Here is a 16542-nt window from a genome sequence, read left to right on the forward strand (position 1 = left end):
AAGTTGTCACGCACGATCTAGGATTATCGCTTGATCGTTCTGAGAAACAATCCCCGACAGCAGTCGCATCGGAGATTGCGCGAAGCGTCAGCGAGAAATGCGGATGCAAGTAGCAGCGAAATCAGCGGAAGGAATAGGCGGTGTGCGTGCGAAAAATAGAATAGAAAGATACTACGTGTTCTTTTTTTTATAAAAATACGAGAGAAGAGTAGAGATACTTTTCTAATCCGCTAAAGTTGTTTTGCGAGCATTTGCTATCTACGTTAAACAATAACATCCATTCTCGTAACAGGATTAAAATTTAAGGATTTCACATAAGGATTTGCAGTTTACATAATAATAAAAAAGGATTAAATTAACCTTTAATACACACTTTTGGACTTTCATTATTTATATCCTGCTTTTTTTTTCTTCAAGAAAATAGGCGCTTCTGATAATTAGTTATAACATTTATATACTATTTTTCTTAAATATCTATACACGTTTTTATAAATACTTTCCAAAGATGTTAATGTATATGTAAAAATCACTTAATAATTTTTGCATGTTTGTTAAAGTACTGAAAAAGGAATCTCTGACACACGAATTATTTTGTTGCGTATAATAAAGGAAAAATTATTGCCCACATTTCTACTAAAATGTAGTTTAATTCTAATTTCGGTTCAACTAACTCTTCATCTTTTTAGAAGTTCTAAAAATTAAAAAAAGATAAAGTTAAACTAATATTAAAGTTAAGCTACATTGATAGAAACTAGCATATGTATATTAAGAGTTAAAAAAGGAATTTTACATACTGAATTTTTTTTTGCTAAGGAAGAATAAAGGTTCTAGATTAGAATGTAAGTGCGGAAACCGAAAATATCAGTGTATACCAGATGATGGGAAGACATCGGATTATCGGAGAACACCGAGGCCATTTAAATTAATAAAGCAAAGCGAACGAACTTGTTCAATCCTCGGACCAGAACTGGTCGAGGTACTCGCCTCTGTCGACGTCACCTCGATCGTCCGTATCCCTGGCGGTCCATCCACGTCGCTGTGGCTCCTGTGTCCGGTAAGATCGAGGTGACGTTATCGGCACCGCTTGCTCCAGATCGTGGTACGATCGCGGCGACGTCTGCGTCACGCGATCCTGATCCGTATGGTACGAGCGTGGAGAGGACAGCTTCACTGGGCTTCTGTAGGCACGAGAGGTTCCTGGTTCCTGGTGCCGGTCATCTATACGTTCTTCCACGTATTTGCCGGCATGTGAGTCAGGTGTTTGCGGTCGATAGGTGCAGGTGTGCGTTTTCTGATCGCACTCGCTACACAGCAGCAGATTCGATTTGCTGCCGGGTTGCGAGACGTAACCGTTGCAGGTACCATAGTAACGCTCGTCTTCATCGCTCTCGAAAAGATGCTGGCTTAAGCTACCGATCGACTTAGTGTCACTGAGGACCCTCGCGTCGTCCAACTCCGACTGATCGCCGTACCTATCATATAAAAACAAGATTGATTAATAATAATAATTACTGTATTGCAAAGTTTGATTTTACGAGACTGATAACACAAAAAAGCTCTCTTTCAATTTTGATGAGTTTTTAATGTGTGTAGTTTAGATCAAAATAAGATATTTTTTCTACATTTAGGGGATGAAACATTCCTTTGGAGAAAATCAGTTTTTTTTTTCAATGGAAATATCATCAAAATTATAAAAAATAAAACAAAATTTTTAGTCGAATGGCCTTAAAAGAACTTTCTTTCTAACAATAATCGAAAATTAAAAAATATTTTTTATAAACAAAAATTTTTTTATTATGAAATTTTTTTCCTATTATAAAAAGTATTCTTGAAATCATATTCAACTTTTATTTTAAAAAATCTCACGGCATCGATAATATTCGCTCTGAAAAGAATTGGATGTTTCAGCCCCTAAAAATGCGTATGTACATATATAAAAAAAATATGTGTCTTTTATTTTGATCGAGACTACAAATATTAAACGCTTATCAAAATTGAAAGGGGATATTTCTATATCTCCTTGTGAATATATATAAAGAAGAAAGGAAAAGATAAAATAACGCAAATGGCAATATTGTTCCTAATAACTGTAATAACTGTAATAATGCAATATAAAAGAAATAAAACTGTAATATAAAAACAAAAGCTTTGTGGTTAAATCAATGATAATAGGTTACGTTTTATGCGTAAATAGATTTGCAGTCTATAATAATAACGTTATAACGTGTTATAGATTCGAATTCTGTAGTAATAACGTATAAAATATTTACTGGCTTTTATGCTCCTGATATTATAATTAAAAATATATAGTAATAAGTTAAGTACCTAGTATCAGCGGTTCCGACAAGGTAGTGGCGTATCCGTTCGATCTTGGTTTTGCCGCGCTCTCGCGGCATTGTTTCTCGTTAAATAATGCTCTCCCGATTTCTCTCATTGTTGTCTTCGACGCTCGAGGTCGAGCTTGCCCCGCAGATCTGCATCTCGATTTCGGCCAACCGATGTTCGACCTCCCACTGTTGCTGGTTCAGTTTGACGCTCATCGCTGCGTTCTCAGTCTCCAGGCATTTCAGGCGCTCGCGGAGACGCTGAATCTCCGCCAATAGAGCCTCGTGGGTGCCAAACAAAGGCGTTGTACCTTCACTCACCAGCTGCGTCATGCTGTTGCAAGTCATGCCTGAAACAAGACGAGTATTGATGTACAGAGATGTTGTTCACATTTCTCAAAATTAAGTTAGTAATTTTACAAAAAAGTGACATTATTTTGTGAAAAACATCTGTGATGTTTTTGTGATGAAGAAATAAAATGGTGCATCTGAAATCTGGTTTAATCTTTTATAGGAAAGCTATTACAGTGGCTGAAACAGTGTTATATGTTGAGGCAGGGAACATAATAAAATAATGAATTATAAATCTTGAGTTAATTAACAAATCTTACTTAAGAAAAAGATTTTAGATTTTTCAAAAATTATAGACTTATAATAGATATTTTTAATTTCTAAAGATTAATAACAATTAAATAAATAAGATAGAAACAAATAAGCAAGCGGCAGAATTCTTAATACGAATTCGTGAGATGGTTACAACTGGCGGTTGAATTATTCTCCATCTTCCGTAATGTGGAGATCGCGTTTCAGTGAAAGACATTCAATTTTATATATCTATAGATATCTACAAGTAGAGTCGCTGCTGATATATATAGACCATTCCACAATTATTACCTACCTACAATTACGTAAGCATAGTTTAAGTAATTGTAATTGTAAGAATTGACCAATCACAATCGAATATAAAAAAAGTATTCATAATATTTTATCAATTTTTTAAATAAGCTATTTTCCAAAATAATTTATTATTGAAAACCTCTACAAAGAACGCAATTTTTGTTCTAGGATATATTGTAACTTATATGTAGAGTGGAAATGTAAAAAATAAAAACTTTGCCATTGAAGTTAATAGAACAATTTTTCATTTTTCACGTTTTCGCTCTAGGGAAAATGTTACATGATCAGTATTCTGCTGTTAAAATGGTTTGTTATGGATCTGTATATATTGAAAGATTTTAATAACATCGAAAAATAATCCAAACCGACTAATAGTTTCAGATTTTGTGATACGATTTCTTTAAATTTATATACAATAACTACATCTTAGAAGAAATGAAATCAGACAGAAGCGAGTACAATGCAATTAGTGTTAGACAGAAGCGAGTACAATGCAATTAGTAGTACAAGAACTTTCTAAATTCTTTGGAGTGAGATTTCACTCTCTTGGAATGAGATTTACTCTGAAGAATTTAGAAAGAATAAAGAATTAATTTTTTTAACTTAATTTGACACCTTCTCTCCCTCCTTGTTAACGCGTCTTTGTACAATCTATTTACAATGGTCCTGATTACATACACAAATATACATGTGAGTACGAAGTTTTGTCTTTCAGTCCGCTGATATAGTACAAGTGCGCGCAATTATCAATTGTTGAAAGTTAGATTAGATGAGGAGCGTGGAAAGAGCAACGAACGAGTTCTGCACTTAATGGCGCCGGCGTCAGTGTGTATACGAATGCAAAATGAATCCTCGAGCGCATTCACGGGTCTTTGTGATTCACTGATGTTGATTAATGCGCATGATTAGTATTTCTCTCTTGGTACCAATGGTTGCACTAGTGCAATAATAGAATTCGCATACAAGATGAAGCCGCCTCTCCCGATCGCATCGAGAGCTGATACAACGTACAAAGATTAGCATTAGCAAACTGCTAACTAATTCACGAATTACCGCGGCGTATCGTCTGGCCATTCAGGAAACCCCGAGTATTGTCGAGAGACTCATCTTGATCGTGTCACTCTTCGCGTCAACATTCGAATTCGGCAAATGGAATTGCAGCGGCTATTTCGGGAGATCGGTTTCCCATTTTATACCATACCCACCGGAATAACGATTACGCGTGACGATGTTTCGCCAGTTAAATCAGTATACTGTCGATTCGCATCCGATTTGTTACCGCCCGCAGCGAAATCTGTCGCTTTATTTTCGGGAGAGGGGTATTAACGTATCATACTGCGTTTTGTTTATATACATGCTTTAAACGGAAACGCTCGATTACCAGTGGAATTTCCAGTTTGCGCAAAGGGGAGGGGAAGGGGAGGAGAAGGGGAGGGGGGAGAGGATTTTATTCCCCAAACGACATATAAACGTCGGCAGAAACACGTTAAAATCGTTACTACCTATCGTATCTATCGGGGTTAATGGTCGGGCGGTATTTTACGAGTGGCGCCGAGCGTCGCTCGTCATTCATTACCCTCACGATATTTCTGAATTTACCTTTTTGCCGTTTTACAGCCGCCGATAAACAGCGACCGTACACGCGACACACTTCGTGTTATGTATTATTCACGTCTGATTAGATATGATTTGCAATGAGAGATCACATCCCGCGGAATTCTAATCCGCGGCGCGGAGACTGCGACTGAATCGACTGTTCGTTTATATGAAGGCGCGATATAAAGTCTCTTCCGGAGACGCGCACTGTACGGTTCATCAATCTTTCTCTTCATAATGATAAACAATTAAAGCTTATTCAAATATGACGATTAAATTTTCCGAGATAAATGAATCGTAACGATATAAACAATAAAATGCATTTCTAGAAATATCATGAATGATGACAATTTCCATAATGCTGCGGAGAATCTGGGACCTTGTGTGTGTTGCGAGCACATGTGTGCTTTCAGAGTCTTTTGTTCTGAAAATACCTCCGGGATGGAACTTATTACAAAACGTTCAATCGAACGTAACGACATCGATGGTTTATAGTACAAACATTACACGGCCTTTCTAAAAAAGCTTTTATGGAACGTGAAATATTGATGACTAGAAAGTGAGAGGCTACGAAGGTCTTCCTATTCTCTCCATGTTCGCGCTTCACTTAATCGCGAAGTCTTATAGTCTATAAGAAACTACGGTTTTGCGTCAGCAGTTTGCCGACGAGCACCGTCGGCACCGTTATCGGTAATGATTTATATACCCGGTATAATATTGCAAAAGAATCGCCAGCGATCGATAATATTTTTAAAATAAATCCGATATGAAAGTTGTCCTACACAGGTAAAATGAATTTACAAGTTATCAAGTATGATTGGGATAGGATAAAATTTTCATTGCGTTCGCAGCATTTTATCGATGATCGGAAAATACAATTTACGTGATTACTCGACGTTGCGAGTGCTTACAGAAATATCTGCTACTTTTCATAAATAATTATATTGAATCCATTCTGACTCGGAGAACAAATTTACTTTTTCTACACTTTTCTACGATGCTTCTCCTTTTTATTTTATTAAAAAAATTTTTTCCCTAGAGGCAATATATAGGATATTAATCAGTTTAATAATTAATATCAATTTTTTATTTGATAATCCGAATGTTCATTAATCCGTTTTAACCAACGATTTTTTGAAAAGTAGCACAGTAGTCAATTAAATTGAAATGCAGCCAGTAGTTATAGCCACCACTGGCAACACCGTAAGAAGATTATCGAGTTGCGATTGTGATACAGATATACCAGATATGTAGAATGTTGTAACACATAACAATGCAATAGATAAAAGATCCATTTTTACTGTATCGTTTCCTAGTAGAAATTTTATGCACCCCATATTTTTTGCAATCACTGGACAGTTTATTAATTTTTATCTATTAATTTTTATCTAGTAACTGGGAAATCAAACTATTTAGAATTCCAAAATGTAATGCTTTGCCTGCAGTTACTCAAAATTCAAATTTATTTGCTGAACATAAATTTAAGAACATACAGAATAATAAATGTATAATAATAATAATAATAGTTTATTATTAATCATCTATTAATAAATAATTACAGGGCAGACACAAATTGCGTATACTTTTATTAGGAATTGTTTTCATCATTGAATAAAATTCTATCAAGTTCTTGTCCATTTTCTATGCGGTATTGTTACTACCGCAACTAATGAGAATATAGTAATATTAGACGAAGTAACTGGACGAGTGTCTAGGAAAATTGTACATATTTCAAGGTCAATATCCTTTCGAAGACGTGCCAGAAAATGTAAAATTTTGTGCAAAGGAGAGAATAAAAGAATCCTGCTTTGGGTTGGTCGAAATTCAGAGAAAAGGAGATCTCCTAATGTCACATCGCATCGGGGGTGATTGGTAAATGAGGGGAGCTTACCGGAATGAGTGGACTGCCTGCCGGTGGAGGCTTGGGTCGCGGCTGACGGTGGCGCCCTGGCCGTCTGGTCCTCGCTGCTGGGACCACTGCTGGCCCCGCTTATCGGGCTTTCCGCGCCTCTGGGCACGTTGTCCGCTAGAACCCCCGTGCCCGGCATGGCGCGAGGCGTCACCGGACTCGGACTCGGCGAGAATAATGAGGCAGCCGTCGAGTACGCGTGGGACTTGAGGTCGATCGGCGATATCCACATGTCCTCCAGCGACACGCGGCCCCGCGACTCCACTAGACCGGGCGTGCTCTGACACCTGCCCATGGCGACTGGAAATTTACATCTTGCTTTAGTGAAAAGCGGTGTTTCCATTGCGCGGGACATCAGCTTTCAATATAATAATATTAATTATTTATTTGCATTAAAACAATTTATATCGTTGAGTATTTTTGATATTAAGTTGTATGCTTTGTACAGATTCAAATTTAATAATTAATGTTTCTTTGTTAAATATAATCTCTATAAATAATAACAGTAAATTTAAATTAAGCGTGATGGATTAAATATTTTTCTCTTTACATAGAAATGAAAAATTGAATATCTGTTAAAAAAATTATTTGTTATTATAGGACGAGCTGTAATAGGTAAGGAATGCAATTTCAGTAAAACAGTTTAAGAAATACGTATTTAACATGTTTTATATCTGATTCTGTGTACCAAAAAATTAATATGGCAGAATAAATGAATTGCTTTCGCAAATTCACGTTAAGTTAAATAACATAAAGTATATTTTTGTGTTTCATTTATAGATTCTCGAATTTCAATCTGTTTGACAATCTGTTTTCGCACAGATAGGATTTTATTTTAAAAATCGTGACGATCCGATGGTCCAAAAAAAAAGAGTTGCGGTATTACCATACTATGTCGCTATGTCGCTTTTTCATCTTTCTGGAAGTAAAACTGCCGTCGCGCATGAAAAGCTCAACCGTAGTCGTCAGAATTTATGAAATACGGGAAAACAACGAGAAGAGCTAGCCATTTATTTAGGATATCATTCATTCGTGATGCGTGTTATCCATGCATCGTGTTTACGCACGTCGTGACTGATACGATCCGTACGTGCTCGAATTTCCGCTTTGAGGTGTGTTGACATTTAACCACGACGTTGACAGTATTCAGTATATCAATAGTACGCCATTTCACTTTGATGCAGATTTTCCGATCATCGAGAACGCATGATCTTTCGATTCATTACAGATTTCCGCTTCGTGATGATATTACACCCTTATACGAAGACATAACAATCATGAGAGATAAATGAGAGAACTTTGCTCCATTGGTAAAAGTTCGCATCAATCAATTCATGTTAGAATTTAGGATAGAATTTTATAATTTTTTTTTCAAAAAGGATGATTTGATAGAACTAAAAATTCAGCTAGATAAAGAAAAATAACTTTGTTACACCGTCAAAATATGTAGAGTACACAAGTAGGTTGAAATAGAATGTCAAAACTTTGTATAATGTTGCTCATCACTTAGTATTATTATTGTATTATTAAACATTATTGTATAGTAATTACGAAACACTCTATAGAAAGAATAATTAAACGGATAAAAAATCCAAGATAAAAATAGAACGAATAAAAATAGAATCTTATATAATTATTTTGATAATTCAACAAAATTATTTTCAGATTTGTAAATTTTTTGATAGTTTAGCAAAACCATTCTTTTCATATGATATTGTACTGTGAATCTTATGTGCTATAAATTTTATAATTTTATGCTTTCTACGGAAAACATTTTAAAAATCTAAGATAATTATATACATATATCTATGTATATAAAATATATGTTAAAATATATGCCTGTAATAAGATATATAGCATACAAAATAATATATATTAAATATTTATCCTAAAAATCTTACTGTTGAATTATGAATCATTTATAAATTATGGAGAGGGCTTAACGATAACTATTAAATTTATGCAAAAGTGACAAGAGATATCTAGGTCAAAAGATGCGGGTTGTGAAATAAAAAAAAATTATGTAAAGCAATTAGCAATAGAAATACGTTCGTGTATCGTACTCGTAAATATTTCTAGTCAAAGAGATTTTTTTTAATAATTCGATTAATGGTTATGTAACGTGTCACGGATCAGTTAAATTGAAGATCCCTCCGTAATTAAATAAAGTGACCTTTAAATATCAAGGGAGGTAAATCGCGGATCAAGACGCTAATAGCGAACACGACGGCAAATCCAAAAAAAATTGTTATCTTCGTGACGCACGAAGTATGGGAATTCTTTGATGCTATTTCAATTAGAAGTCTAAGTATAAGTTATATCGTTTAGCTTTTTTATGCTTTTTAGCAAAAGTCCTTCATCAATTTTGCAATCCGCGAAAAGTCGCATACCTTTAGATCTGTAAACGTTACGACAGCAACATGTTTTTGTTCACTTTTATGTTAATTAGAGGACATTGCACCGATAACAATAGCCGACAGCAGATCGATAGGCCGGATCTCGTTCTCGGCATCGCCTACGCACGCAGCTTTTCCTCCTCTCTCGTCACTCGCCGCTGCGCCGTAACTCACGTTACGCATTACACTTATTACAGCGACCTAATTTTTCATACGTTATCCTTCATAGCAACGTAAAAGTACATTGGCTCGTGCAACGAGATGAGTGCCGAATGAAAATCTGCCGTTTTGATAGTGATGAATGGTTCGAGAAGTTTATAAATGAAATAAATTTCAACGTAAGCGTATTACTGGAAAATATACGATGATAGACCGGCGATAGCTCGCGTCTTTAAAAAAAACATAGCGATATCTCTCAAAATGTGTACTCGAGTAGAATATTTCATTCTATTCAACGTTTTTACGACTTAAAATTCAGTGTATTAACATTATAGCTTTCGGACCTTTCATCATATTTTCTTAGAAGAGAAAAGAAGCAAAAGAATATAAACAAAGAACATGAAAATAAAATCTTTTTTATGTTCTCTCTTATAGAGAAATAATATCTGTTTAAAATTAAATTAAATCTTAGATTTTCTTCGGTTTTTATAAACTTTACAGCGTTTGCACTTTGTAGTACATCAAGATTTGTTAAATGACTTTTCCGCCGTTTTATTTTTGTCTTTTATATTAAAAGGATCTATTATTTAAAAAGGAATACAGTTAGAAAATTTGTGTTAAATTTGACACATTTTACATGTTTTAAATGTTTATCCAAATTTTTGTGTTAATTTAATATAAGATAAATACATTAAAAGTATTACAAATATTATGCAAAAAAAAACACAATATTGTGAAATAATTTATACGCAAATTGGAAGCATATTTCTTCAATACACTTATATGTAAATATATTATGTTTTAAATTTATTATATTAAATTGATATATGTATATTGATATATGTATATTTCATTTATTTATCTTAGAATTTACGTTTTAAAATACATTATTCTTATATTATTTGTTCATTTACTTACAAATTATGTTGTTTTAAGATTAAGAAATATTGAATATCAAATTAGCACAAAATATTTAAATAACACAATCACATTATATTAAACTAACACTTAACAATACATTACAAATTCAACACAAATATTTTATCAGATTTAACAAATACAAAATAGTGTATTTGTGTAGCCACTAACTTTTTATTACGAATAAAATCCCATTTCTTCCCATTTTCTAATTTATCTTCGCCTGAAATTTACGATTGAAGGGACAGTGATTTTGCAAAATCCTTATGTCTGTATATTTTTGCTAGAAAACGGAAAGTATAGACCGAAGGGTACTCAGCCCGTGACACGCCGACCTATAGGCCGAAGTTAATATTGCCATATCATGATATTTCAACTGTCATTTTCGCGTGTTTTGGATCAATGAGACATCCGGAAGGAAAGAATTGCCGTGACTTTTACAGCCATTTATCTCCATCAGCGTGGCATCGACTTTCGCCATTAAGTATCCGCCTCGTTCATTCTTCGCGCTTTTACGTGTGCTAAGAATTAGGTCACGAAAACATTTCGCATGCGGATGAATGAATCCTGAGATAGAGATATTCTCGAGGTAGAGATGTGTCTCGAGATAGCGATATTCGCCGTCGTGTATTTAGCGTTAAACGCGACCATCTAATTTCCATCTCACACTTACCCTGCGTGCGTTTCTCGCATTAGGCAAATGAGACATATAAGGGAAACATGTAAAACAGTGGCGGCGAATTTGCGGCATGCGGCACTGAATCGAGGTACCACGATTTTCCCATACAAAACTTATTTATGTTTGTTTTGTATAAAATTTAAACATTTCTTAAAATAACAACATGAAATAAATATATTTATATTATTATATTTATATTGAACAAAAATGGACTGATAAGACTAAACATATATGAATAAAAAATGCTATATCCGTTTAAGATTCTTTGTGTCTATTTCTTGTAAATTTTTACAACTTTCGATTTAAGCCAACTTTGTGCCTATTTATTAGTCTTAAAATACAGTCTTAAACCAAAGCTAAAGTAATATCATAAATTAAATTGCAAGCAATTTAATATTATTGCTGCAAATAAGTATCTTAAAAAGCTGTTAATGATTTGATGCTAATAAGAATCTTAGAAACTGTAAATAAAATAAGCTGACGTAAATAAAATGAATATATACATAACGTGAAACTGGAAATTGAATAAATTTACAAGAAACCAAATATGACATTTTTCATTCGCGTATAAAATATATTTATTTTATATTACATTTATGCATTTTATAATATTAAAGAAAAACTTATAAATAGAAAATAAATTGCAAAGAATGTGTTTTATTAATATCCATTTAAATTCTCGCATTAAAGATTCTCATTTCACAACTTCCTCTTAAGTTTAACAAGACTTACAGCTGACTCATAGAGAGCAACATAGCCGCATTTCGTTTAAACGCGCATTGAAAGTTCTGCGCCACTCAGGAATATATCTTTCAAAAGCTTGACCAAAGTTCCATGATCGAAAATCTTTCAAGACGTTAACGTGCGAGGGTATCGAGAATCACATAGAGCGATGGCGATGCTGAAAGGGCTCAGCGAGGTGAAGACGTGATTTCGCTGTACCATTCAAAAGATTTTCGTCAGCGCGTGTAGTAATAGGTGTAGCAGCGAGCTGAGGAGTTTAATTAATTAATCCGGAACTGTGCGACGAGCGCAAAGCGGCCACCCTTTGCTCACTTTGTGGTACAAGGTGGCGGAGTTCGCCGTCCGCACTGTTGTTATAACACGCGAAACTTTCGAGCACGGGCATCGTCGTGGAAACTATGGCAAACATAATACAGTCGTTTATCCTTCGCATAGCTCCTTCGGAGATCCGTAAGAGAAAAATAAAATTGCTGAATGAAGTTGTTGAATTTCCACCTCTATACTTGGGACAAAGGTTCAGATTATTTCGCTTTGTGGAAGATTCAAACGGGAAGTGGTAGTTTAGTTTTGCAGCGAAGATCTTATCAAATAATATACCGAGCAAATTTATGTAACTCAAACAATTTCGTAAATTTTATTTTTCAATTGCGAATTAAATCTATGCTTAAATTTTGCTTTAATAATTTTGAATGACGTTGACGAGAGACGGTTATAAAAATTGTACAAGAGCATCTTTTTCAACATCGTGTGATGGTATTTGTCAGTGTCAAGTTGACTTTTTGAAAACTTTTCTGTAGAGGTTAAACCTTCAAAAACCAACTTTTCATGCGCGACAACCCACTTTCATTAGATGCTCGTTATGTTTTGCAGAAGAAACGAGAAGAGATTACGCGGAGAGTACTGCAAGCGTTTTTTTTAACAAAAATTTAGGTCGAGAAGAATATTTTGAATGACGGTTTTTCGGAAATAAGAACGATACGAGATAGACTTTTATATCATAAGCCCTCGAGGCAGTCAACTAGTATTTGCAATATTTTTTGGCGACGCGAAGAAAAGAAATTTAGTACCTTCGATAAAACTGTTTAGTTGAGGTATTTTTTAACAGCAACCAAACATTTTGTTTATATAATAAAAAGTTTAATTGTTTTTGAAAGTAATTTCTTTATCATGTAGATAATAAAAAATATTTGTTTATATAAGTAAACAATTTAGTTTGCGTAAAATATTACAGTTTTGTCCGATACATTTCAACTAAAAATTTTTATTCGATATATTTCAACCAAATTTCTGTTGTTTCAGTGAAATTTTGGTTCACGGAATAAAACATTTTCCTATAGTATATTTTACAGCTCGGATCGCGCGATCCGAAAGACAGGATGAGACAGAATGGAGAATTCATCGATGAATTATCGCTTTATTAAATTTCAACAATATTTCTTGTTATATTGAAATTGGAATTTATACATGAGAAAATTAATGAAAGATGAGAAAATTAATATCGATCAAGCAAGTTAATAAAAAGTTAATTCAAGTTTTTGCGAAGAAAACTTTAGCAACAGTTAATCAAATAAAAACTTATCAAAGCTTGTTCAATTATATTTCTATCTTTATTGAAGAATGGATATATTTTTTTAAATCAGTTATCTCGCGAGTTGAAAAGTTGGAGTAAAACTTGATTCATTGATTTTAATAAAAAGCGTTCGGGATGTAGTTTAGTTTCGTTTCAATCGCAAGAAAATAACAAGTTCCGGAGTAACTATTGTGATCGAATGTCAAAGATGACTGCTAAGGCTCTTCTCTGAGATGTCACACGGAGATATAATATATCTATTTCAAAGCATCTTTAACTATTATACTCAAAACTCCAATCTAACGTTCCACAATGGTTAATTTGTTAATGCGCCGTAGCAGCGACGAGCACATCTTGATGGAATCCTCTATTCTTGGTTCGAAGTTCTTCGGATGGCATCCGCATCCCGAAGAACTTACCTTGCCGAGGGCGCATAAACTTCCGTGAGTCTAGCTATTTTAACGATGGTAACGAGGAAAGTTTCAGGCATTCGAAGCGTTTCGGTTGTGCACCAAGTTGTTCGCAAGACGCGACGCAAGACGTTCGCAATCGTATTCGAACCTGTTTCGCGCAACTCTGAGAATGAGTGAATTGAAAAGCAGTTTTAAATGTATTTCCACCATGTTGATACCAGCTTCGCGGCGGATGTAGCGCAAATCGTACAAACGATCTTCGAATCATTTGCGAAACACGCCTAAGATAGATGTAAAAAGAAAAATAAGCCGAATTACAGAAAGAAATGCAAGAGTTTCTTTCGAATGTCGATACTTCACGAGTTACACAGCCTTCCCGTTCGTTAAAGTTTCATCAAATAAAACGAGAGAACATCGTCGTAATCAAGTCTATTCAAGATAACTGAGAAGTTTTATAAATCCGATTTTTGTTATCAGCTGTTAGTTGAAAAAATCTAATTTATCAAGTCCAAGAGAGAAATTCGATCGAAGTATATCTTTAAAAGCTTTTTAACTTTCTCGTGAAAAAATTCGAAAGTTGTTCCGATCATCCGCGTTTCGAGAGGGGTGTTTCATCGATTTGTCTTACCTATCTGATGCCGTTAAAGAAACACGATAGCTATTTGTATGTACTTGATGCGCGAATATAATAGAGACGAAAAAGGTAGGCTCGACTCACCTTTCTCCAGAGGAGCTCTCTTGTACTTCTCCAGCCTTTTGACTGCAATGGCTTCAAGGCGCACCCTGGCAGCCGGATACTCCTTGAGTACGTCCCACATGTCCTTCTTGCTGAGGACGAAGAGGTCCGAGTAGCCGACCGAGCGCACGCTGGCTGTTCGCCGGTTACCTGCGTCGATGTAGCCATTTATTGGTTATCGGGATGCATCAAGCTTTCTTATGTAACGCACCGTGATCGATTTGTCGATCGTTCCGCCGTTTTACCTATAGTAGACCCGCTCTCATTTCCTCAGCCCGGATGCACGTGGTTCCGATTGCACGCTCGATACGTCCGCGCGCGCGTGCGAACTATCTCTTTAAGATCCTTTTACATCGTTTTATACTCGTACAAAAGCACAGTAATTTTGATTAATCGGGTTCGTTACGATTCAATCTTCTATGTTAATTGATTGCCAGGTCGCTCAACTCGTTTTCCCGACTTTTTCAGAAAGACATTTAATCTTCCGATGTTTGTTGGCTGATAAATTGATGGATAATAGCAGATACGAATTAATTGTCTCACGGTTTTACCATATTTATCCGCTTCCGAGCGTGTTTTTTTTCGCATCTTTTTCGCGGAATAGAATGTAGTTAACTTCCGGTAGAAAAAGAAAAACCCGCAAGCTAGACTAATGAAGTAGTTTGCCCAGAATGTGATAATGATGCAGCCGAGCTATTGTTTACAACTTTAATTGGTGACAACGATATTTTATATACCGGCGTAAAAGACCGCGTAATTAACAAGGTAACGAAGAGCATAATGAGCAATTGCTTCAGACTACAGACGTACGTGCAAGTCTGAAAAGTAGCAATAACAGACGCTACCGAGCACGAACTTTCTAAATTTTGGGGAAAGATTTAACCATTAGATAAATGTTTATATTCAGAAGTTCCGCTTCATTACTATGCTACGAATATACCTGAACTGTACAAATTGTAATAATTAAGCTTAAGGCGACGGGAAATTCTTCTAGCACTTGATTGAAAATTATGTTTACACGTCCACGTTGAGTCGGTAATTATGGCATGCGGCATACGTCTCTCTGTCACGATGAGAATTGTAAATAACCAGTCGCAATTCGCGTCATATATTATTCAGAAAGTTTTCAAACGCAGCCGTTCCCTCTGCTCCGTTTTTCGCTCAAATATCGTTTCAAATATAATACGCGCGGAATCGTTAACCGTACATCGAAGAAATTTAGCGGATGGAAATTCCGCTTCCATATTCCTCAAGTATTTGAACTACTTATTTCAAACGGTCTTATCCGATAAATAGACTCCGACATGTTATGAAGGATACAAATTACCTAAGAGCATTTTATCTTTTCAAAAGTTGCGAGATATTTCGGTAAAATAAAATTTTATTGTTCGAACGTTGTATATTTATTAGTTACAATTCATTAAGTAACCAGTTTAACGAGATGCTAATTCACAGTTTATTTATTAAGTAGTGAGTTTAACGAGATGCTAATTTTGCGATTGTTATTCAATTACGGTACGATGATTAAATAAGTTTATTGTACATTTTCGACGGAAAATTCTGCGATTAATTTCTCGAAAATAATGTGTATAAACAGACGATGTGCAAATTTTACCTTATTTTCTATTATTATATATCTTAATTTTAATAAAAGTGTATCAATATACTTATGTTTTGCTGTAGTTTCTTTGGCAACGATTTTCTTTTACCGCTGTTTGTGTCAAATATTACTTGTCAGATACTACTTGCATAGATAACGTTAATATATTTGCGATGAACAATATATCAATACTTGATAGTGGATATATTTTTGAAGAAAGATAGTCTATTTTGTTTTTCTCTCGATAATTTTTTTCTCTATACTGGAATAGTGAAAGTAAGATAACAAAATCGGCTAACTTTCTTCATGAATAAATCAAAGCAACCAAGTTATATAACTTGATATTTCAAAAGCTAAGATAAAGGATACTAAAAACTACTGTAATCAATTTGTACATGTGTGTGTGTGTGTGTGTGTGTGTGTGTGTGTGTGTGTGTGTGTGTGTGTGTGTGTGTGTGTGTGTGTGTGTGTGTGTGTGTGTGTGTGTGTGTGTGTGTGTGTGTGTGTAGTGTGTGTGTGTGTGTGTAGTGTGTGTGTGTGTGTGTGTGTGTGTGTGTGTGTGTGTGTGTGTGTGTGTAGTAGTAGTGTAGTACGTAGTACG

General features: G+C 34.9%; 2 protein-coding genes across 2 annotated transcripts in view; both read right to left on the reverse strand.

Moving 5' to 3' along the window:
- Positions 1–949: 949 nt before the first annotated feature.
- On the reverse strand, positions 950–2396 carry LOC105618377. The gene is made up of 2 exons (XM_012199919.1): positions 2326–2396; positions 950–1472 (listed from the first exon to the last, which is right to left on the reverse strand). Exons 1-2 carry the CDS (start codon positions 2394–2396, stop codon positions 950–952), a joined length of 594 nt encoding a protein of 197 aa, XP_012055309.1.
- Positions 2397–2405: 9 nt separating this feature from the next.
- The window catches only part of LOC105618378 (cyclic nucleotide-gated cation channel alpha-3), a 151738-nt gene continuing 137601 nt past the window's right edge, over positions 2406–16542 (reverse strand). The window contains exons 11-13 of the mRNA XM_012199920.1: positions 14324–14491; positions 6709–7026; positions 2406–2674 (exon numbers count right to left, since the gene is read on the reverse strand). Coding sequence (XP_012055310.1) covers positions 2406–2674; positions 6709–7026; positions 14324–14491 — 755 coding nt within the window. The remainder of the gene's footprint in view (positions 2675–6708; positions 7027–14323; positions 14492–16542) is intronic.

Source organism: Atta cephalotes (genome assembly GCF_000143395.1).
Source record: "Atta cephalotes unplaced genomic scaffold scaffold00016, whole genome shotgun sequence".
NCBI lineage: Eukaryota > Metazoa > Arthropoda > Insecta > Hymenoptera > Formicidae > Atta > Atta cephalotes.